General features: G+C 42.8%; 2 protein-coding genes across 4 annotated transcripts in view; both read right to left on the reverse strand.

Moving 5' to 3' along the window:
• The window catches only part of LOC311130278 (F-box/LRR-repeat protein 5), a 31,637-nt gene extending 15,649 nt beyond the window's left edge, over positions 1 to 15,988 (reverse strand). Inside the window, exons 1-3 of one of the 2 annotated variants that reach the window (XM_084163006.1) lie at positions 15,822 to 15,988; positions 10,461 to 10,676; positions 9,215 to 9,310 (exon numbers count right to left, since the gene is read on the reverse strand). In XM_084163006.1, coding sequence (XP_084019132.1) covers positions 9,215 to 9,310; positions 10,461 to 10,676; positions 15,822 to 15,905 — 396 coding nt within the window. In that variant the 5' untranslated portion in view covers positions 15,906 to 15,988. Of the gene's footprint in view, positions 1 to 9,214; positions 9,311 to 10,460; positions 10,677 to 13,906; positions 15,712 to 15,821 lie in introns of those variants that run through there. The other variant, XM_084163007.1, reaches the window with a different exon arrangement.
• Positions 15,989 to 19,552: 3,564 nt separating this feature from the next.
• Positions 19,553 to 22,638, reverse strand: LOC311130208 (tripartite motif-containing protein 16-like). Of its 2 annotated transcripts, none has more exons than XM_084162907.1 (7): positions 21,953 to 22,638; positions 21,546 to 21,641; positions 21,161 to 21,328; positions 20,856 to 21,015; positions 20,607 to 20,648; positions 20,421 to 20,489; positions 19,553 to 20,336 (listed from the first exon to the last, which is right to left on the reverse strand). In XM_084162907.1, the coding sequence occupies exons 1-7, from the start codon at positions 22,544 to 22,546 to the stop codon at positions 19,801 to 19,803; spliced, it is 1,665 nt and encodes a 554-aa protein (XP_084019033.1). In that variant the 5' UTR covers positions 22,547 to 22,638; the 3' UTR covers positions 19,553 to 19,800. The 2 variants fall into 2 exon arrangements, with proteins under 2 accessions (XP_084019033.1, XP_084019032.1); XM_084162906.1 differs by having other exon boundaries at positions 21,161 to 21,394.
• Positions 22,639 to 24,390: the final 1,752 nt, after the last annotated feature.

Below are 24,390 nucleotides of genomic sequence, written 5' to 3' on the forward strand. Positions count from 1 at the left end.
TTATACACAATATTAGGCCCAGCCTTTGGAACTTTGGTTTTCCTAGATATGGCTACTATATTGTGATCACTACATCCAATAGATTTGGATACTGCTTTCAAACAAATCTCTGCAGCATTAGTAAAGATATGATCAATACATGTTGATGATTTAATTCCTGTACTGTTTGTAACTACCCTGGTAGGTTGACTGATAACCTGAACCAGGTTGCAGGCACTGGTTACAATTTGAAGCTCTCTTGAGTGGGCAGCCTGATGAAAGCCAGCCAATATTTAAAATCACACAGAAAGTATACCTCTCTATTGAGATCACATACATTATCAAGCATTTCACACGTTATTCAAATACTGACTGTTAGCACTTGGTGGTCTATAGCAGCTTCCCACCATAATTGGCTTTAGGTGAGGCAGATGAACCTGTAGCCATATTACTTCAACAGTATTTAACATGAGATCCTCTCTAATCTTCACAGGAATGTGGTTCTGAATATAAACAGCAACACCTCCATCATTGGCATTTATATATTTTCTGTAAATGTTCTAACCCTGCATTGCTACCACTATCATCAAAGGTATTATCTAAGTGAGTTTCAGAGATGAACGTTACTAGCAAATTATTGATTTCATGAACCTTGTTTCTTAAGCTACATATGTTAACGTGGGCTATTTTGAGCACTTTTCTGGGATGCTTACTTGTTTTTATTGCTTTACTGGGAAGCTTAGCAGCAGTAGATGTGGTCATGTTCTTTATGTTAGTGCAGGGTGAGCTGCACACAGTGGCCTTCATCCTCGGGCACACCGGCTCAGTACTAAAAGTATAAATCTGGTTCTTAGGCACGTCTGGTGAGTATGCAGGCCATGGAAGAACTGGGACCTTTTCAGCTTCCAGGAATTGTGTACAGATCCTTGCGACATGGGGCCATGCATTACCATGCTGAAACATGAGGTGATGGTGGAGGATTAATGGCATGACAATAGGCCTCAGGATCTCTGTGCATTCAAACTGCCATCGATAAAATGCAATTGTGCTTGTTGTCCATAGATTATGCCTGCCCATACCATAACCCCACCGCCACCATGAGCCACTCTGTTCACAACGTTGATATCAGCAAATCGCATGCCCACACGATGCCATACATGCTGGTCTGCCATCTGCCCAGTACAGTTGAAACCGGGATTCATCCGTGAAGAGCACACTTCTCCAGCATGCCAGTGGCCATCGAAGGTGAGCATTTGCCCACTGAAATTGGTTATGATGGTGAACTGCAGCCAGGTCAAGACCCTGGTGAGGACGACAAGCACGCAGATGAGCTTACCAGAGACAGTTTTGACAGTTTGTGCAGAAATTCTTTGGTTGTGCAAACCCACAGTTTAATCAGCTATCCGGGTGGCTCGCCTCAGATCATCCCGCAGGTGAAGAAGCCAGATTTGAAGGTCCTGGACTGGCGTAGTGCCAAATTCTCTAAAACAATGTTTGAGGCGGCTTATGGTAGAGAAAAGAACATTTAATTATCTGGCAACAGCTCTGGTAGACATTCCTGCAGTCAGCATGCCAATTGCACGCTCCCTCAAAATTTGAAACATCTGGGCCTCCTGAGTTGCGCAGCGGTTTACGGCACTGCAGTGCTTGAGGCGTCACTACAGATCCGGGTTTGATCCCGGGCTGTATCGCAGCCGGCCGCGACCGGGAGACCCATGAGGTGACGCACAATTGGCCCAGTATTGTCCGGGTTAGGGGAAGGTTTGGCCGGCCTGGATGTCCTTGTCCCATCGCGCTCTAGCGACTCCTGTGGCAGGCCGGGCGCAGGCACGTTGACACGGTCACCAGTTGTACGGTGTTTCCTCCGACACATTGGTGCGGAAGGCTTCAGGGTTAAGCGGGCAGTATTTCAAGAAGCAGTGTGGCTTGGCAGGGTCGTGTTTCGGAGGACACATGGCTCTCGACCGTCGCCTCTCCCGAGTCCATACGGGAGTTGCAGCGATGGGACAAGACTATAACTACCAATTGGACTTGAGACATCTGTGCCGTTGTGTGACAAAACTGCACATTTTAGAGTGGCCTTTTATTGTCCCCAGCAAAAGGTGCACCTGTGTAATGATCATGCTGTGTAATCAGCTTCTTGATATGCCACACCTGTCAGGTGGATGGATTATCTTGGCAAAGGTGAAATGCTCACTAGCAGGGATGTAAACAAATTTGTGCCCAAAATTTGTGAGAAATAAGATTTTGGTGCGTACGAAAGATTTCTGGGTGCTTTTATTTTGGCTCATGAAACATGGGACCAAATTATGTTGCATTTATGTTTTTGTTCACTATAATATACACCATATTTTAGTCAGGTCTAAAGAAACACGATATGAAGAAAATGTATTTCAGAAGAACAGAATATGAGTTGGCCTACTCTATGTTATCTGGCTATGCTCCATGCCATAGGCTTGTTCATTTAGCTGACAAGTTATGCTTAAGTACCATGCCATTATTTTTTATTATATGATTTTATAGTAAAAAGAATATAATTGAACTCAGCGGAATAAAATAGAAAGGATATTTTTCCCATTCCGGAGCGAATGTGCATATGAAGTGGCTATGTTGAGCTTAAAAGTGATCATTTAGGGTTATTTGTCTGTTAGTTCAGTTGCGAATGATAAAAACCTTAGAATGTCTTATAAATCAAAACATATTGGCTGCATGATGCGACTATAGGCCATTGATGATTTGAGAAAGTCGCAAAAAAAAGCTTGCGCTCTGTTCCTTGCCTCAGGCTGCACAGCTGTTCTCTCATCATATACAGTGGGGAGAACAAGTATTTGATACACTGCCGATTTTGCAGGTTTTCCTACTTACAAAGCATATAGAGGTCTGTAATTTTTTATCACAGGTACACTTCAACTGTGAGAGACGGAATCTAAAACAAAAATCCAGAAATGCACATTGTATGATTTTTAAGTAATTCATTTGCATTTTATTGCATGACATAAGTATTTGATACATCAGAAAAGCAGAACTTAATATTTGGTACAGAAACCTTTGTTTGCAATTACAGAAATCATACGTTTCCTGTAGGTCTTGACCAGGTTTGCACACACTGCAGCAGGGATTTTGGCCCAATCCTCCATACAGACCTTCTCCAGATCCTTCAGGTTTTGGGGCTGTCGCTGGGCAATACGGATTTTCAGCTCCCTCCAAAGATTTTCTATTGGGTTCAGGTCTGGAGACTGGCTAGGCCACTCCAGGACCTTGAGATGCTTCTTACGGAGCCACTCCTTAGTTGCCCTGGCTGTGTGTTTCGGGTCGTTGTCATGCTGGAAGACCCAGCCACGACCCATTTTCAATGCCCTGGCTGAGGGAAGGAGGTTCTCACCCAAGATTTGATGGTACATGGCCCCGTCCATCGTCCCTTTGATGCGGTGAAGTTGTCCTGTCCCCTTAGCAGAAAAACACCCCCAAAGCATAATGTTTCCACCTCCATGTTTGACAGTGGGGATGGTGTTCTTGGGGTTGTTGGCCAAGATCTCGCGATACATGGCCCCATCCATCCTCCCCTCAATACGGTGCAGTCATCTTGTCCCCTTTGCAGAAAAGCATCCCCAAAGAATGATGTTTCCACCTCCATGCTTCACGGTTGGGATGGTGTTCTTGGGGTTGTACTCATCCTTCTTCTTCCTCCAAACACGGCAAGTGGAGTTTAGACCAAAAAGCTCTATTTGTCTCATCAGACCACATGACCTTCTCCCATTCCTCCTCTGGATCATCCAGATGGTCATTGGCAAACTTCAGACGGGCCTGGACATGCGCTGGCTTGAGCAGGGGGACCTTACGTGCGCTGCAGGATTTTAATCCATGACGGCGTAGTGTGTTACTAATGGTTTTCTTTGAGACTGTGGTCCCAGCTCTCTGCAGGTCATTGACCAGGTCCTGCCGTGTAGTTCTGGGCTGATCCCTCACCTTCCTCATGATATTGATGCCCCACGAGGTGAGATCTTGCATGGAGCCCCAGACCGAGGTGATTGACCGTCATCTTGAACTTCTTCCATTTTCTAATAATTGCGCCAGCAGTTGTTGCCTTTTCACCAAGCTGCTTGCCTATTGTCCTGTAGCCCATCCCAGCCTTGTGCAGGTCTACAATTTTATCCCTGATGTCCTTACTCAGCTCTCTGGTCTTGGCCATTGTGGAGAGGTTGGAGTCTGTTTGATTGAGTGTGTGGACAGGTGTCTTTTATACAGGTAACGAGTTCAAACAGGTGCAGTTAATACAGGTAATGAGTGGAGAACAGGAGGGCTTCTTAAAGAAAAACTAACAGGTCTGTGAGAGCCGGAAGTCTTACTGGTTGGTAGGTGATCAAATACTTATGTCATCCAATAAAATGCAAATGAATTACTTAAAAATCATACAATGTTATTTTCTGGATTTTTGTTTTAGATTCCGTCTCTCACAGTTGAAGTGTACCTATGATAAAAATTACAGACCTCTACATGCTTTGTAAGTAGGAAAACCTGCAAAATCGGCAGTGTATCAAATACTTGTTCTCCCCACTGTATAAAATTTGTTTCAATTTAGAATGGCCCATTATCAAATGGGCAGGAACAGTGGCAGGGGAAAAAAGACGTCATCTGTATGCACTCGAATAGCAAATGGAGACCGCGCGCTTTCCTGCCAGTCCGTTTTCCAATGATGCTGGGTAGGCTACTTCGGTTTTATAGTGGCGCAGCATGTGCTTAATATGAGCAGCTGAGAGGTTTTATAGTGGCGCAGCATGTGCTTAATATGAGCAGCTGAGAGATAAATATAAGAACGAGGGATGACCCCATTTAGTCATTTAGTCGACTGGTCGATTGTTTGTTCGATAGGCTGTCGGTCGACCTAGATTTCTTCAGTCGAGCAGTCGCAATTCTTTATTTTTTCATTGTGCACAAGACACCCTAAGACATGTGATATTGAAATTGTATATGGTTATATCATGTTAAAATAATGCTGCAACACTAATAAATCTAATATTATTTTATAGTAAATGCACTTTCTCCCGCGTTGGATACCGTCGCTGTCCTGAAACAATCTTCAGTGCGCTGCAGAATTGGCACTTTTCCCTATGTTGCTATGTGCATAATAGCAAAATTAACCCACATATTGGGATTGAGAACAATACAGTGGAGGCAACAGCAGCAGAGACGAGGAAACAGCCCTTGCCTTAGCCTAATTGTCTAAGAAAATTGAGGAGAGAGGAAACCCCAATTTAATTAGGTCTATAATCAATAGCCTAAATGTTAACTGTGCCTGGATTTATAAATCATCCACATTCAGTACCAGTCAAAAGTTTGGACACACCTACTCATTCAAGGGTTTTTCTTTATTTTTACATTGTAGAATAATACTGAAGACATCAAAACTATGAAATGACACATATGGAATCATGTAGTAACCAAAAAAGTGTTTAACAAATCAAAATATATTTTATATTTGAGATTCTTCAAATAGCCACCCTTTGCCTTGATGACAGCTTTGCACACTCTTGGCATTCTCTCAACCAGCTTCATGAGGTAGTCACCTGGAATGCATTTCAATTGACAGGTGTGCCTTCTTAAAAGTGAATTTGTGGAATTTCTTTCCTTCTTAAATGCATTTGAGCCAATCAGTTGTGTTGTGACAAGGTAGGGGGGGTATACAGAAGATAGCCCTATTTGGTAAAAGACCCAAGTCCATATTATGGCATGAACAGCTCAAATAAGCAAAGAGAAATGACAGTCCATCATTATTTTAAGACATGAAGGTCAGTCAATACAGAAAAGTTCAAGAACTTTGAACGTTTCTTCAAGTGCAGTCGCAAAAACCATCAAGCGCTATGATGAAACTGGCTCTAATGAGGACCGCCACAGGAATGGAAGACCCAGAGTTACCTCTGCTGCAGAGGATAAGTTCATTAGAGGTACCAGCCTCAGAAATTGCAGCCCAAATAAATGCTTCACAGAGTTCAAGTCACAGACACATCTCAACATCAACTGTTCTGAGGGGACTGTGTGAGTCAGGCCTTCATGGTCGAATTGCTGCAAAGAAAGCACTTCTAAAGGACACCAATAAGAAGAAGAGACTTGCTTGGGCCAACAAACACGAGCAATGGACATTAGACCGGTGGAAATCTGTCCTTTGGTCTGGAGTCCAAATTGGAGATTTTGGGTTCCAACCGCCGTGTCTTTGTGAGACGCGGTGTGGGTCAACGGATGATCTCCGCATGTGTTGTTCCCACCGTAAAGCATGGAGGAGGTGGTGTGATGGTGCTTTGCTGGTGACACTGTCGGTGATCTATTTTGAATTCAAGGCACACTTAACCAGCATGGCTACCACAGCATTCTGCAGCGATACGCCATCCCATCTGGTTTGGGCTTAGTGGGACTATCATTTGTTTTTCAACAGGACAATGACCCAACACACCTCCAGGCTGTGTAAGGGCTATTTGACCAAGAAGGAGAGTGATGGAGTGCTGCGTCAGATGACCTGGCCTCCACAATCCCCCGACCTTAACCCAATTGAGATGGTTTGGGATGAGTCGGACCGCAGAGTGAAGGATAAGCAGCCAACAAGTGCTCACCATATGTGGGAACCCCTTCAAAGCATTCCAGGTGAAGCTGGTTGAGAGAATGCCAAGAGACTGCAAAGCTGTCATCAAGGCAAAGAGTGGCTATTTGAAGAATCTCAAATATAAAATATATTTTGATTTGTTGAACACTTTTTTGGTTACTACATGATTCCATGTGTGTTATTTCATAGTTTTGATGTATTCACTATTATTCTACAATTTAGAAAATAGTACAAATAAAGAAAAACCCTTGAATGAGTAGGTGTCCAAACTTTTGACTGGTTCTGTATATCTACAGAAATAAGACAGATCTTGCTTCTGTTGCCTGTTTGAGTGTTTGTTTAATAGCCTACTGATTCCTTGAGCACTAAGCCTCATGCAATGGCAAAATGTCAGATAAAGCAATTTTAGATATTCTGCTGTTTTTAATCTGCTATGCTGTAATAAAGGCTTTACAATTTTTTTCCATTAGGACAGACTGGTATAACTTAGAATTTATTTAGTGTTGTTTATACTTTTCCCAAACAGGCAGAAAAATAATATTGTAATCTAACAGCACCTGTTTGTCACATAATTTCCATGCAGTTCTTGCTCCTATAACCTCCTTTTTCTTGATCTTCTTATTGTTATTATTACAATTATGATCATCATTATAATGCTAAGTTATGTTGTTATCATTAGTAAGCTTTGTATAGTAGCCTTGTATAACCACCATCGCGCTGTAGGCCTAAGAGTGTGTCCTGTTTAGTCTTAATACCATAACTTACTTAGGCCTATATTTCAATATATAGGCTAGTGTATCAATCAATCATTAATTCGTTCATGCCATCACACAGCATACGAGACATTCATGCTTTGAAATGCAATCAAGCATTTTAGTTTTAAAATTAAATAACAAACGGAGCTTTGAATAATTGGCCTAAACAATAAATAAAATCGCAATTCACTAATGTACGCAAATGATTTTAGTCTGCTGTAATAAAGGCTTTATATATATTTTTTCCCCCGTTAGAACAGACTCTCTGGTACACTTATTTATTTAGTGTTGTTTACACTGTTCCAAATGGTCAGAAAATAATATTGTAATCTAACAGCAACTGTTTGGCACACATAATACTCACGCAAAGCTTGCTCCTATACCCTCCTTTTTCTTGATCAGCAGTTTCCACAACTAAGTCAAACGTCTTCCCCAGATCTGACTTCCCCTTTCCCTCCTGAGCAACCAGTAAACATCTGTTTGGAGTTTCTTGCTCACGTCCTCCGCATCCATTTTGCTGTCGATATTATGGTGTTTCAGAGTTTGTTATAACCAATTTATTGATGTGATTATAATAGGCTATAGGTCAGGCCCTACTGGTCACACGCATGCGATGAATACGTTTCACGTAAAGAGAGCAAGGATTGATGGAATAGGGGCCTGACCTATAGCCTATTATAATCACATCAATAAATTGGTTATAACAAACTCTGAAACACCATAATATCGACAGCAAAATTAGACTTAGATTGAACCCGGGTCTGTAGTGACGCCTTCTGCACTGCGATGCAGTGCCTTAGACCGCTGCGCCACTCGGAAGGCCCTGACAGGTAATATTCTAATATTCCACCCAAACTGTGTATGCCATGTGCTCTCCAACCCTTTTCCTGCAGCTACCCAGTGCTTAATTTAGGAAACCAAGTGAAATTTTTTCGGGAACATCGATAGTAATAGACTTGTTTTCGTAACTAAACATATTTCACTAAACTCTTGACATCCCCTCTGCGCCCTCAAGAAAGGAATGAAGGAGAGAGCGGAGGAGATGGAAATGCATGGTGGTGAGATTCTGTATAGCTAACGGTAATGTGTCACCCAATTAATTAAAAAGTCCTATTACTAGGCTATTCAAAATCAAATACAAATTCACTATAATTGTAGGCTAACTGTAAGCCACCCTGCACAATCAATGAACCAATAGCATCGCCTAGGTCAATACGTTCTCTACCAGAATCGTGGACAGAAATTTGGGAGCATAAAGGTACCAGTCCATCCAGTATGCATAATAATACAGTCCACAGATTTGTTTAATATATTGTTTCATAAGCCTATGCATAAGCTCTAATATGCTTATGGTTGTCTTGAATTAATCATCACCTTAGAAAGCGCTGGCCATTTTGTTGTGTTAGGCTTTGAAACAACATCCACAATGACCATGTTTTACACTCAGTTTCAACCTGCTGTTGAACTTTTCTTTTAAATGATTGTCACAGTGACATGACTTTTAAAAGCACAATACTTATTTTGATGGTGTGTTAAATGTGATTTTTGAATGCATTTGCATTGATGTCAGAGTGGTTAGAAGGACAATAGAGCCTTAAGTACCAGGCCATTAGGACCTGATGGTCATTAGCAAGTTGGGTACTACCAACGCATGTCCAGAGTGCATAAGAGAAGATTACCGTGACTCAATGGTCACGTGGAATTTTACTGCGGTCATGACTCATGACTGCCAGTTTGGTGGTAATACATTCACCACAACAGCCCTACTTGCTGATATCCATTCATGGACATTACACTGGATATAACAAACGTATTAATACTGTACACAGTAAGTCCTACATCAGAATACCCTACAATTAATTATTACTTTTATATTATTAAATCATACCTCTTCCTCCTCCTTCATGTGGGGTAAGAAGTCCTGTGTGAATGCCTCCAGTCTTTCCTTCAGCTGCTGGGCATAGTTGAGCTGCTCATACTCACTCTGCAAAGATATCATAAACATTACACATCACACAACTGACTGTCATTCACTCCCCTTAAGAATGCCAGCAATCCTCCGCTTCTGCCAAATCAATACTGTCAAACATACAAGAGTCAACAGACAAGTAAAACACAAATACTTTCCCTTGTAGGATAAGAAGATAAACATGTTTGAAGCTAAACTTGAAATACCCTCGATTTAATTGAGAAACGTTTTCCTCCACTTTCATCAACAAATCTGCAGAGAGACTAAACCAAAAAGCCTTCTAATAGCATTTACAAAATTTTTTACAGTCTTGTTTATCAGAGCTTTAATTAAAACATTATTTCCTCTCCTGGTTGAAGACCAAGTAGAGATTGAAAAATTCTGCCCAAACAGTGGAATTTTCGTTTGTGTTTTAGCAAACTGTGATTGAGACAGACCAGGTTCTACCCAGGATATTTTAACAAGGTGGTGCTGCTGAGGAATACCTGTAACTGCAGTTTCCTGCAATCTAGAGCAAAAAACAATGTAGGTCACAGGAACAATTCTGCCTCAATTATCCAAATGGAACCGAAAATGGCCAGCACAGTATCTCTATTTCTCCAAAAGCTTTTTAATTAGGCTACCTCTCTAAAAACATATTTTTCTGTCTATAAACAATGTCCACAGGCCCATGTAATGCATGTTCTGCTTGGTGCTCCCTACATGCTACCAAATAAAGTACCTCCTAACACCAAATATATATATCGTAATTGTATACAAGCAACATAATGCCATTAACTCAAAAGATCTCTCAATTATTTTCTTTCTGTTCAAAATGCATGTATGTACCATAGAATTCCTCACCATTTCCCTTTTCATGAATTGAGGCATATAGTTCAATTATGTGTTGCGTCTAGAAACATCAGTTTCACTAACATAAAAGTTTTTAAAAAGTTAACAGGAATGCAAGACCTTCCCTATCCAGAGACTGTTTTCGTTGTAGTAATATTACATGCCAGTCTGTAGGCTGAATCACTACAGGGAGAGTGTACCATTTCATAAAAAGGACATGACTCAGTGATACGCAACACAAAGCCCCAAGAGCAACAGCGATTATTTGAGAGCCTTTTCATACATGTCATTATGTTAGTGGCAGTGCTTCTGCTGATATCATTAGTGGAGTCACCTTAACGCTTCTCAGCCCTTTCTCAAACAGGGACAACATCTCTGAGAGCTTGTTGTCGGAGTGTACATTATACACATTGCAGCTGCGCTGCTGCAACAGACCGATGATGTACTCATTCTCAATCTGTTCATGCATCTTGAACTCCTTGAAGGTGGCACAAAGCGACTGAAGAAATGAGCGGAAGTCATTGTTGTTGGAGAAGTTGGTCTGTGACAGCTGTGGTAGAATGGAGAGAAATAACACGTCAAAGTTACTCAAATAGCAAAAGCATAAAGCTGTGTGCTCCTAATCAACAAAGTGTGTAATAATAATTCTTATTTGGTGGGTGCTTATATTTCTCCTATTTCACACATGTACAAGTGTGTATTAATACGCATGTGTGAATTGGAAATGTTATTTTTTTGCATATCCCAACTCTCCTTGAGACACCCTCGGCCAGGGTTTGCCAATATCAACGGCAACCCTGGAGCAATTAGAGTCAAGTGCCTTGCACAAGGGCACAGTGACAGATTTTTACCTTGTCTCAGGGATTCCAACTAGCAACCTTTCGGTTACTGGCCCAACATTCTAACCACTAGGCTACCTACCACCTTGGTGTGTGTGTGTGTGTGTGTGTGTAAACTACAATATATTTAATCTTGCAGACCTGAACAAATAAGCAACATAATTGTGGACATGCCTGTATGAGAGGAACTTGGGCCAAAACAAGCCTCATAAATCAAATCAAATGTTATTTGTCACATGCGCCGAATACAACAGGTGTAGACCTTAGAGTGAAATGCTTACTTACAAGCCCTTAACCAACAATGCAGTTAAGAAAAATAAGTGTTAAGTAAAAAATGGATAACAAAAAAATTACAATAAAAAATAAAGAGCAGCAATAAAATAACAGTAGCGAGGCTATATACTGGGGGTACCGGTACAGAGTCAATGTGCGGGGGCACAGGTTAGTCGAGGTAATATGTATATGTAGGTAGAGTTAAAGTGACTATGCATAGATAATAAACAGAGAGTAGTAGCAGCGTAAAAGAGGGGGGGACAATGCAAATAGTCTGGGTAGCGATTTGATTAGCTGTTCAGGAGTCTTATGGCTTAGGGGTAGAAGCTGTTAAGAAGCCTTTTGGACCTAGACTTGGCGCTCCAGTACCGCTTGCCGTGCGGTAGCAGAGAGAAGAGTCTATAACTAGGGTGGCTGGAGTCTTTGACAATTTTTAGGGCCTTCCTCTGACACCGCCTGGTATAGAGGTCCTGGATGGCAGGAAGCTTGGCCCCAGTGATGTACTGGGCCGTACGCACTACCCTCTGGAGGCCGAGCAGTTGCCATACCAGGCAGTGATGCAACCAGTCAGGAAGCTCACGATGGTGCAGCTGTATAGCTTTCTGAGGATCTGAGGACCCATGCCAAATCTTTTCAGTCTCCTGAGAGGGACTAGGCTTTGTCATGCCCTCTTCACGACTGTCTTGGTGTGTTTGGACCTTGATAGTTTGTTGGTGATGTGGACACCAAGGAACTCGAAGCTCTCAACCTGCTCCACTACAGCCCTGTCGATGAGAATGGGGGCGTGCTCGGTCCTCTTTTTCCTGTAGTCCACAATCATCTCCTTTGTCTTGATCACGTTGAGGTAGAGGTTGTTATCCTGGCACCACACGGCCAGATCTCTGACCTCCTCCCTATAGGCTGTCTCATCGTTGTCGGTGATCAGGCCTAACACTGTTGTGTCGTCGGCAAACTTAATGATGGTGTTGGAGACATGCCTGGCCATGCAGTCATGGGTGAACAGGGAGTACAGGAGGGGACTGAGCACACACCCCTGAGGGGCCCCCATGTTGAGGATCAGCGTGGTAAATGTGTTGTTACCTATCCTTACCACCTGGGGGCTGCCCGTCAGGAAGTCCAGGATCCAGTTGCAGAGGAGGGTTTTTAGTCCCAGGGTCCTTAGCTTAGTGATGAGCTTTGTGGGCACTATGGTGTTGAGCGCTGAGCTGTAGTCCTTTAATAGCATTCTCACATAGGTGTTCCTTTTGTACAGGTGGGAAAGGGCAGTGTGGAGTGCAATATAGATTGCATCATCTGTGGATCTGTTGGGGCGGTATGCAAATTGGAGTGGGTCTAGGGTATATGGGATAATGGGAATCATGACCAGCCTTTCAAAGCACTTCATGGCTACAGACGTGAGTGCTACGGGTCAGTAGTCATTTAGGCAGGTTACCTTAGTGTTCTTGGGCACAGGGACTATGATGGTCTGCTTGAAACATGTTGGTATTACAGACTCAGTCAGGGACAGGTTGAAAATGTCAGTGAAGACACTTGCCAGATGGCCAGCGCATGCTCGGAGTACACGTCCTGGTAATCCATCTGGCCCTGCGGCCATGTGAATGTTGACCTGTCTAAAGGTGTTACATCTGTGATCACATAGTCGTCCAGAACAGCTGATGCTCTCATGCATGCTTCAGTGTTGCTTGCCTCGAAGCGAGCATAAAAGTAATTTAGCTCGTCTGGTAGGCTCGTGTCACTGGGCAGCTCACGGCTGTGCTTCCCTTTGTAGTCTGTAATAGTTTGCAAGCCCTGCCACATCCGACGAGCGTCGGAGCCGATGTAGTACGATTCAATCTTAGTCCTGTATTGACGCTTTGCCTGTTTGATGGTTCGTCGGAAGGCATAGCTGGATTTCTTATAAGCGTCCAGGTTAGAGTCCCGCTCCTTGAAAGCGGCAGCTCTACCCTTTAGCTCAGTGTGGATGTTGCCTGTAATCCATGGCTTCTGGTTGGGGTATGTACGTATGGTCACAGTGGAGACGACGTCGTCGATGCACTTATTGATGAAGCCAGTGACTGATGTGGTATACTCCTCAATGCCATCGGAAGAATCCCGGAACATATTCCAGTCTGTGCTAGCAAAACAGTCCTGTAGCTTAGCATCTGCTTCATCTGACCACTTCTTTATTGACCGAGTCACTGGTGCTTCCTGCTTTAGTTTTTGCTTGTAAGCAGGAATCAGGAGGATAGAGTTATGGTCAGATTTGCCAAATGGAGGGCGAGGGACAGCTTTGTACACGTCTCTGTGTGTGGAGTAAAGGTGGTCTAGAGTTTTTTTTCCCCCTGGTTGCATATTTAACATGCTGGTAGAAATGAGGTAAAACTTATTTAAGTTTCCCTGCATTAAAGTACCCGGCCACTAGGAGTGCCGCCTCTGGATGAGCGTTTTCCTTTTTGCTTATGGCCTTATACAGCTCATTGAGTGCGATCTTAGCGCCAGCATCGGTTTGTGGTGGTAAATAGACAGCTACGAAAAATATAAATGAAAACTCTTGGTAAATAGTGTGGTCTACAGCTTATCATGAGATACTCTACCTCAAGCGAGCAAAACCTCGAGACTTCCTTAATATTAGATTTCGTGCAGCAGCTGTTGTTTAGTAATATACACAGACCGTCACCCCTTGTCTTACCGGAGGCAGCTGTTCTATCTTGCCGATGCAGTGTATATCCCGGCATCTGGATGTTATCCATGTCGTCGTTCAGCCACGACTCGGTGAAAGATAAGATATTACAGTTTAATGTCCCGTTGGTAGGATATCCGTGATCGTAGTTTGTCTATTTTGTTATCCAATGATTGTACGTTGGCTAATAGGACTGATGGTAGAGGCAGATTACCCACTCGCCATCAGATCCTTACAAGGCACCCCAACCTACGTCCCTGATATCTCTGTCTCTTTCTCATGCAAATGACGGGGAAATCCTTTGCGTCCAACTCGTTAAAGAAAAAAATCTTCATCCAGTACGAGGTGAGTAATCGCTGTCCTGATATCCAGAAGCTACTTTCAGTCATAAGGGACAGTGGCAGAAACATTATGTACAAAATAAGTTAGTTACAAATAACGTGAAAAAACACAAAATAGTACAATTGGTTAAGAGCCCGTAAAAATGGCAGCCATCTCCTCATTCTTTTGACAGGTCGGTGAGGAAGGATCGTTGTTCATTCTGCTGTTCGCATTAATTAAGTTGTGCACCAATTTGACAGTGTTTTGCTCATGCCAAGTTATGTGACATTAGGTAAAATCTGGGGAAACAATATAGTTAGTTAGCCACTGTACTGCGTAGTAGCTGGCTAGCAGAGTTGGGGAGAACCAATAATTTATATATACGCTAGATGACTAACAGAGGGCGCTGTTTTGAAAGCACCACGCCTCCATCTTGGCAACAGTGTATTTTTTTTTTGAAAGCTATAGAAATGCATTTATTAATGTCTACATTTGTTGTTGTCATATGTATTCTATTACAGATGCATAGTTTTTTATAAATACTAAATAAATCATATTGTGAGTTAAACATAAAAATAAGAGAGACAATATATACAAACATTTTCCCTAAAGTATAATTTTTTGAAAGTTATGTTACTGTCCCCACTATATACATGTAACTTTGCCCTTGAAACATTGAATTGAAATACTGTAGAATTCCATTCATTCCTATGGAGGACTGCTCCTGGGGAGTGCCAATATGGCCGACAGGTGGCTTCCAAAGCCTCTCACTGGCCAACACATAGCATTAGCAATCCAGGGTTTATATGCAATCCAGGGGTTAAATACATCATTGGGAGTAAAGTAATCACAAACAAACGAACTGTAATCAGTTACATTACAACAAAAATATTGTAATCAGATTAGATACTTTAGAAAAACGAAATAATTACTTATTGGATTACTTTTAAATTCAGAAATGATGTGTGAGAAAAAATACATTATGACACCTTTCTGTTTACATTAAAATCACCATTGAAAAAAAGCGCTAATGTATCGTTTGTTCCACCTGAGCGAGTCTCACCACAATTTAGACCACACTCCACACTAAATGCGTTTGATGGATCCTTTTAGTCTTCTTCTAATGCCTCTTACGGGGAAAGTAATCATATTAAGTTTCTGAGTTTGGGTAATCCAAAAATGACGTTACTGGTTACAATTTTGGACAGGTAACGTTAACTAACGTCAGTAACTAACAGTAACGGATTACATTTCATTAGAAGGTACCCTCCAACCCTGCTAGCTAGCATAACGTGTTGCATAACAACAAAGTGGCTCGCAAACTTCAGACTGGTCAATCCACGTAACTAACTAGCTAGAACTGTTTGCTATCCAAGTTGGCTAAAGTATCATGTGATTAACGTTACCTTGCTAGACGGCTAAGATGCTGGTTGAGACATACCCCAACTAGGTAGTTAGCCAGCGACGGACATAACAACTATGCCAAAAACACACCCATTACTCAGACTAGCTAGCTAACCACTGCGTAACAAATGTCAGGCAGCATGCTAGCTAGCTACATAGCTAACGTTAATTGGGCAAATTCATATTCCTTCATACAGACCTTCTCGCAGTAAAGTCCCACCAACTGTTTCATTCGCCAGTGTGGGCCAGTGAAAACATCCACCTCGTCGGGAAAAGGAGCCATCTTCACTCCATAGAAACTAGTCAACACTGACTGAGTTGCTTCTTGCGTCGCGTATTAGATGCTAACTGGTTAGCTTCGCATTGGCGAAGCCATAATGGGCATGCGCAATCCATTGTCATGTGACAGAGTCGTCGTCGTCTGATTGCTGCTGCTGCGCTGCGCATGCTTCTGCTGTTGAGCTGCTCTGCTGCTTTGGTATTATGGCGATCAGCAAACATATGTAATAGGTGCATGCCTCCACCTACTGTATTGTCTGTGTATCAGCCTACTATTCTGTAGTGTGAATTCATTACAGTTAGTGAAAAATGTGCCTTACCAACTAACCCTGCACCCATTAAAACCTCACCACTATTCCACTACTTTGGCCATATCTGATCCTACTCCAGGCCAGCAGCCTGGGAGGACGGGACACTATCGTTCAAAACATCTTGTAACTCTTCTGCAGTAAAATCTCGTACACCCTAGTACTTCTCTGCAGCTGCCACCACAACATCTATCCTCTGTGATTTACGTTCCATTACTGCGGTACAATTGACAACCATGGCCATGAACGCCAAAAAACCAACCTTACTGAAGCACGTGCTATTCCTATCACTCTCTATTGGCCTAGGCCTACTCACAGGGATCCTCTTAGGATCCCTCACTCTGGACCCATCTTCCTCTACTACTTTCTTCACTGCCTCAGCATATGACACCTTCTGCACTGCTCTAATCCTGGCAACCTCAACCTGCCTTTCTCTCACCAGACACCTCTGATCTCCAACACCATGGGTACCCCTACAGTTTACACACACAACTTTTTCCAACGATACTACACATACTTTTGTCTCATGTCCTTCTGCACACTTCTCACATCTAGGAATTTCCCTCCTACACACTGCTGCCACATGACCATAAGCTTGACACCTAAAACACTGTAAAGATTAGGGACAAATAACTGACACATCCTAACTTGACTTTATCTGGTAAAGACTCAAAGCTGATCAGTACAGACAGTGTCTTCTCTGTTTCACCACGCTCTCTACGCACTAAACAGCAGGCGTCACAGACACCGGGAATCTTCAACTTCAGTTGACCCTCCTCAACATGATGCCACTCCAGTTACAGTGTATTCAGAAAGTATTCAGACCTCTTCACTTTTTCCACATTTTGTTACGTTATAGCCTTAATCAAAAAAAATTTTTAAAAATATATATCTCATCAATCTACACACAATACCCCATAATGACAAAGTGAAAACAGGTTTTATTTCTTTTTAGCAAATTTATTAAAAATACAAAACAGAAATACCTTATTTACATAAGTATTCAGACCCTTTGCTATGAGACTCGAAATTGAGCTCAGGTGCATCCTGTTTCCATTGATCATCCTTGAGATGTTTCTACAACTTTGGAGTCCACCTGTGGTAAATTCAATTGATTGTATATGATTTGGAAAGGCACACACCTGTCTATATAAGGTCCCACAGTTGACAGTGCATGTCAGAGCAAAAACCAAGCCATGAGTTCGAAGGAATTGTTCGTAGAGCTCCGAGACAGGATTGTGCCGAGGCACAGATCTGGGGAAGGGTATCAAAAAATGTCTGCAGCATTGAAGGTCCCCAAGAACACAGTGGCCTCCTTCATTCTTAAATGGAAGAAGTTTGGAACCACTAAGACTCTTCCTAGAGCTGGCCGCCCGGGCAAACTGAGCAATCGGGGGAGAAGGGCCTTTGTCAGGGAGGTGACCAAGAACTCGATGGTCACTCTGACAGAGCTCCAGAGTTCCTCTGTGGAGATGGGAGAACCTTCCAGAAGGACAGCACTCCACCAATCAGGCCTTTATGGTAGAGTGGCCAGACGGAAGCCACTCCTCAGTAAAAGGCACGACAGCCCGCTTGGAGTTTGCCAAAAGGCACCTAAAGGACTCTCCGACCATGAGAAACAAGATTCTCTGGTCTGATGAAAACAAGATTGAACTCTTTGGCCTGAATGCCAAGCGTCACGTCTGGAGGAAACCAGGCACCGCTCATCACCTGGCCAAAACCATCCCTATGGTGAAGCATGGTGGTGTCAGTATCATGCTGTGGGGATGTTTTTCAGTGGCAGGGACTGGGAGACTAGTCAGGATCGAGGGAAAGATGAACAGAGCAAAGTACAGAGAGAGCCTTGATGAAAACCTGCTCCAGAGCGCTCAGGACCTCAGACTGGGGCGAAGGTTCACCTTCCAACAAGACAACGACCCTAAGCACACAGCCAAGACAACGCAGTCTCTGAATGTCCTTGAGTGGCCCAGCCAGAGCCCGGACTTAAGCCCGATCGAACATCACTGGAGAGACCTGGAAATAGCTGTGCAGCAACGCTCCCCATCCAACCTGACAGAGCTTGAGAGGATCTGCAGAGAAGAATGGGAGAAATTCTCAAAATACAGGTGTGCCAAGCTTGTAGCGTCATACCCAAGAAGACTCGAGGCTGTAATCGCTGCCAAAGGTGCTTCAACAAAGTACTGAGTAAAGGGTCTGAATACTTATGTAAATGTTACATTTGCAAAAATGTATAAAAACCAGTTTTTTTATTTGTCATTATGGGGTATTGTGTGTATATTGATGAGGGGAAAACAACGATTTAACCAATTTTAGAATAAGGCTGTAACGTAACAAAATAGGGAAAAAGTACTTTCTGAATCCACTGTATCACCCCTTTCAACTGCGCCCTACTCCGGAGAGGAAAGCAAGTCACAGTTCTTGTCCCCAGTAGTGTGGTGGGAAGCGCACACTCCCTCTGGACAGTAGAAACGCAAAAAATCTACACAATTCCACTTCGGGTCACTTTCACCGACACAACATTCCCCAACCTCTTCTCCACCCAACCTGACACCACATATGGATCTGCCAGAAGGCAAGGATCCATTCTCTCCAAAAATCTCACTCCCACTGGGCCAGAATCATCTTTGTCATCATCAGGATAAGGCTCAAACCCGGCGGTCTTCACCGCACCTGCCACCGCAGTTAAATCATCCTCACTCCCATCACGTTCAATTTCCTTCCATAGCTCTTCCAAAAGCTCTGTGTGATTCACCACTCCATATTCAATCAAAACATGTTCCACTTTTCTCCTTTTTGTCCTGTCCAACCATCTTCTCCTTCATCAGATCTTCCAGAAGGCTTGTACATTCCCCCATTCCATATTTACTTATAATATGTTCCACTTTTCTCATTTTTTCCCTGTCCGCCATCTTAACCCCACCTCATGGCCACATGTGACAGAGTTGGTGGTGTTGGAAACCAAAATATATTTTTGTTGTGCATCATTCCTTGCATCTTTAGGATTTTATAAATTAACTACACTGCATTGTACATTGGTTTCTTAGTTTACTGGCAAAGAGTGTAATGGACATGTCGTTTAATGTGAGCCAGTTGGGGAAGATCCTCCTCAACTATTTGTGTGAGGTGCTGGGATTTTCATGTTACTGTATATCATGGACTACAACCGGTCTAGTGTGTGAGGCAACTAATATATCATCAGTTCTCAACAACTCTGTACCACATTGGAAGTTATATCTGTTTTATAATAAATAGATACAAAGATTTATAATCAATGTTGTGTAAGTCTGACAAATATAGGCCTAATAAATCCTTCCAAATATTTCATTTTCTTTTAAAGAACATTGGCACAGCTGTTAGCATATTTATTTATTTATTTCATTCTTGCATAAAAGTAGGTAGAATATACCATTACCACTTCTTTCATAAAATAATTTGTACACTTGGTGGAATGCAGTAAAAGAAAATTGCACATACACAATTCCCATATTTTTCTCCATGTACATTAAACAGAGTTTGACGATACATGGAAACTACTCCTTCTGCCTTGCCCTACTCTAGAAATAGATTGTGTTTTAAATCAGCCATTTTCATTTATTTCAGGGGGCACAATTTTATCTTGGACTGTATTTTGATCCAGAAAGCAGGATAGAGTGGTTGAGTGAATGTTGTTTGTACTCTATAGATGAGGGTCATTTTATCAGCAATGTTGTAAAATGCTAGAGTTCCTGCCTTGTGATCCAAGAACAGTCCTACTTTCCTAGAGGACCAAGAAGTTAGTTGAATCTGTTTCTTATTCTCCCAGACTTGGGCTGTATTCCAGTCCAAACTCCAGGATTGATCATAAAATTCTAGAAATTTGGAGAACGCATCAGGAGGACTTAGTGCTTTTTTTCTGTTTATCCCCTTATATGATACAGCTATGATAGCCTGTATTCCATCCCATTCAACCTCCCAGTAACAGCGCCCTGACAAAGCCTCTCTGCACAGTACCACAGGCATGTTATCAAATCTCTCTGGGTGGTTAGGATAAGGCAGTGCCAAATCATTCCATCCAGCCACTTTGTTGTCCTTAGAGAGAAGGAGGTTTTTATGTGCTGTGTTTTGGTCCAATGTGAGCTGACAGGCATCTGATGGTAGAGAGAAAGCAGATATGATGAACCAGTACAAAACGACCTGGTCTGTGTCTGTGTGTCTGTCCATACTGTACTTACATTTCAAAAACTCCTCTCTTGTTGTTGGTTCTTTACTCTCCACACACTTGTCTTTTACTTGGGGTAGAGCTAGAGGGATACAGAAATAATTAACTAACTACAATAAATAATGTTACATAGTCTCAAGCTCAGCTGTGATTGTGCTGATGGAATTTTTGTGTAAATGTATGGTGAAAATGGACTCACGTGGACTGGGCTTTGATGCCTGCAGAATATGAATATCCTGTACTGTGGGAAACAGAGATAGAGGCCTAGTGAGTATAGCAATGTAGTCATTCTATACAGATTCAGGTAGGTATACAGAAGGCCGTGTTTATTACTTGTTTGAAAATATAATTTTTTACTCAATTAAATGAATGAAAGCTATTGATTGCTCAGTGGAGATGGTTTTAGTGTAACAAGGGATTTGACAAGTTTGGTCTGTTTGTTGGAAACCTTTTTTAGAGATTTTTACAAAGGCCCCTTTGCAGATGTCCTCCAATCGCTGTTTCAGCTCGGCCACAGATTTCTTCACGCCTTCAAAAGACACTTGCTGACTCACATTGATGCTGGATGTATCTCCACATCCAGGGAGGGCTAGGACAGATTGACATCTCTAAAGACACACACACACACACACACACACACACACACAATCTTAATATACAAGTTGGGTCCTGAATCATGACAGATTCAAAGTGAAACAGAGTACCAGGGGCATTCCGTGTGAATTTGGCCCAGCTTGTTAATGCCAATATTACCTGGAGGAAAATAATAGAATCTTCTGTTTTTGACAACTGCTCAAGCTTGGTATCTCTCCTCCTCATCTCTGCAATCTCCTTTTGCAGTTGGTCAACCTGCTCCTCAGCCTGGCCAACAGCAGCCTTCTCCTGTGATCTGATCAGTCTTTTCACATCAGAGTGGCACTTCTGAACAGAGCAGATTATTTCAGTGAAGACCTTGTCACTGTCTTCCACGGCTAACTGTGCTGAGTACTGTTGGGAGACATACACACAGAGAAAGAGAGAAAGGAGCAGTCTCAATTTGAATCAGGCCCCACACACAGCTCTGAACACTGAATTTATCAGATGATTGGAGCAGAGATTGAGTTGTCAGCTGTTGTAGTTTTCTCTCATCAATACTCACTGTGAGAGACATCATGGCCTGCTTCAACCGGAATAGTTCCTTCTCTTTCTTGTTGATTATTTGCTTGGACTTCCTGTGTGTCTCCTTCAGTTCTTTCTGTAGATCCAAAACGCTCATGAGTTAAAGGTACATGTGATTGATCAGAGGGCATACACTTTATTAACTGTAATGGCACATTAAACAGTAAGGGTGGACTGTTTACTCTCTACTGTTTTGATAGCTGTGTGGACTTCAAGTCCTTTCCTTGTTATCAGTGTGGATACTGCTGTGTGGACTTCGGACTTGAAGTCCTTTCCTTGTTATCAGTGTGGATACTGATGCATACAGTAGGCTACAGTTTAAAGTGTTAAATTCAGTACTTTTCATTCTACATACATTTTCATACTCAACATGTAAAAAAAGCTTACCTGTTTTGCAGCGCCTTCGGCTGCAGCTGAAACTGTTTCATGGCCTTTGTGTACACCCATTAAACACTCATAACAGATACAAAGTTGATCAGTACGGCAGTAAACTTCCAGCAGTTTGTCATGATGGGAGCATATCTTCTCCTGAAGCTGTACGGAGGCTTCCACAAGGCTGTGTCGTTTTCCAGGGTTGAGTTTGTCATGAAGCTTGAGGTGTGTTTCACAGTATGAGGCCAGACACAGAAGACAAGACTTGATGGCTTTCTGTTTTCTCCCACCACAGACATCACACTCAATATCCCCTAGTTCAGCATAACAAGGAACATGAGGGTCAACTTGGAACTCTTCAGTCTTCTTCAGTCTTTCCACTACCTCTGCAAACATGGTATTTTTGTTCAAAGCAGGCCTTGGGGTGAAGGTCTGTCTGCACTGAGGGCAGCCGTAGACACCTGTGCGGTCATTTAGATCCCAATAGTCCTTTATACAGCCCATGCAGTAACTGTGTCCACAAGGAATGGTCACAGGGTTCTTCAGTAGATCCAGACAGATTGAACAAGAGAATTGGTCTTCCCCAAATAATGCATACGACTCAGCCATTTTGTGGCCTAGACTAATTTATGTCACATGTGTCCGGGCTGGTACGAGGGGAAGTGCAACTATTTGAATTCCTATTGGTTCTGAAAAATGATATTTCCTGTTTTGACTGCACAGCTGAGGGGTGTGGTTTTATCAAGTTCTCCAACTGGGGCGTGAAAGATAAGAGACAAGTTATAGCTTCTCTCAGAAGCATAGCTTTTAGAAGTAAAAAATGTCTAATGCTATCTGGCTGCTCACAGCTAGCAACAAGGCTGTGCTGAATTGGTTATTTCCAACCAAAATAGTAACCCCTGAATTATATGTTCCAAGATGGCGTAGCAGTGCGTGGTTTTATTCTGTGTCCTAGTGTAAATATCCAGTTTCTTGTTTTTTTGTCTATATTTCTCAATTTTACTTTTCATTCTTTAACTAAATATACTTTCCTGCAACCCGCCTCACCCAACGTGGAAAGGATTCTATTATTTCTTTATAACTTTCATCAAGAACCTTAAGCTGAAACTAGTCTAGCTGCTACTGAATGGCTACTTGCTATTAGTCACCGTTAGCGTCTTCACCATTGTCCGTATCCACCAGCCAGCTCTAGCCTGGACAATTCGTCGGCCAGTCTGCACAGCGTGCTATCGACCCAGAGCATATCGGACTTTCTGCCGGAATCACTGGACCCTAGCGCCGGATCATCGCAACCAGCTAGCTGCAACCTGTTGTTGGCAAATTACCATTGCCCCATAGCAAGCACCAGTTAGCCTTGAGCTAGCCTCAGGCCCATCTCCCGGCTATCTACCTCTCTGTCAACCGGACGGGACCTTCTAGTGTTGACACTGAGCCCCGCCGATCCAACACGACTGGTTTGCCGACGAAATCATCTGATGTGGTTTCAACAGGCTTCCCGTTGCGACGACCCGGCCCGCTAGCAAACGCAAACTACAACTGTGCTTCCTGCTAGCTGTGCTGAAGCACCAATTTGAACTGCTCTCGGTCTCACATATTGCTGTTCACTGGACCTTATGATCACTCAGCTGCACCGCTGATGCCTGCTGGACTGTTCCTTTACAAATCAAATCAAATAATGTTATTGGCCAAATGCGCCGAAACAACAGGTGCAGACATTACAGTGAAATGCTTACTTACGTCCCTTAACCAACAGTGCATTCATTTTTAACAAAAAAGTACAAATAAAACAACAACAAAAAAAGTGTTGAGAAAAAAAGAGCAGAAGTAAAATAAAATAACAGTAGGGAGGCTATATATACAGGGGGGTACCGGTGCAGAGTCAATGTGCGGGGGCACCGGCTAGTTGAGGTAGTTGAAGTAATATGTACATGTGGGCAGAGTTAAAGTGACTATGCATAAATAATTAACAGAGTAGCAGCAGCGTAAAAGGATGGGGTGAGGGGGGGGGCAGTGCAAATAGTCCGGGTAGCCATGATTAGCTGTTCAGGAGTCTTATGGCTTGGGGGTAGAAGCTGTTGAGAAGTCTTTTGGACCTAGACTTGGCACTCCGGTACCGCTTGCCATGTGGTAGCAGAGAGAACAGTCTATGACTAGGGTGGCTGGAGTCTTTGACAATTTTGAGGGCTTTCCTCTGACACCGCCTGGTATAGAGGTCCTGGATGGCAGGAAGCTTGGCCCCAGTGATGTACTGGTCCGTACGCACTACCCTCTGTAGCCTCAGCCCAAACTTTATCGCTATTACCAGTTGTTGTCTTAGCTCTCTCTAATAACACCTGTGATTGCTTTATGCCTCTCTCCCATGTCAATATGCCTTGCCTATTGCTGTTTGGGTTAGTTCTTATTATACAATTTCACTGTAGAACCCCAAGTCCCTCTCAAACTGCCTCAAATAG

Source organism: Coregonus lavaretus (assembly GCF_964263955.1).
Source record: "Coregonus lavaretus genome assembly, chromosome: 6".
In the NCBI taxonomy this organism is placed as follows: Eukaryota; Metazoa; Chordata; class Actinopteri; order Salmoniformes; family Salmonidae; genus Coregonus; species Coregonus lavaretus.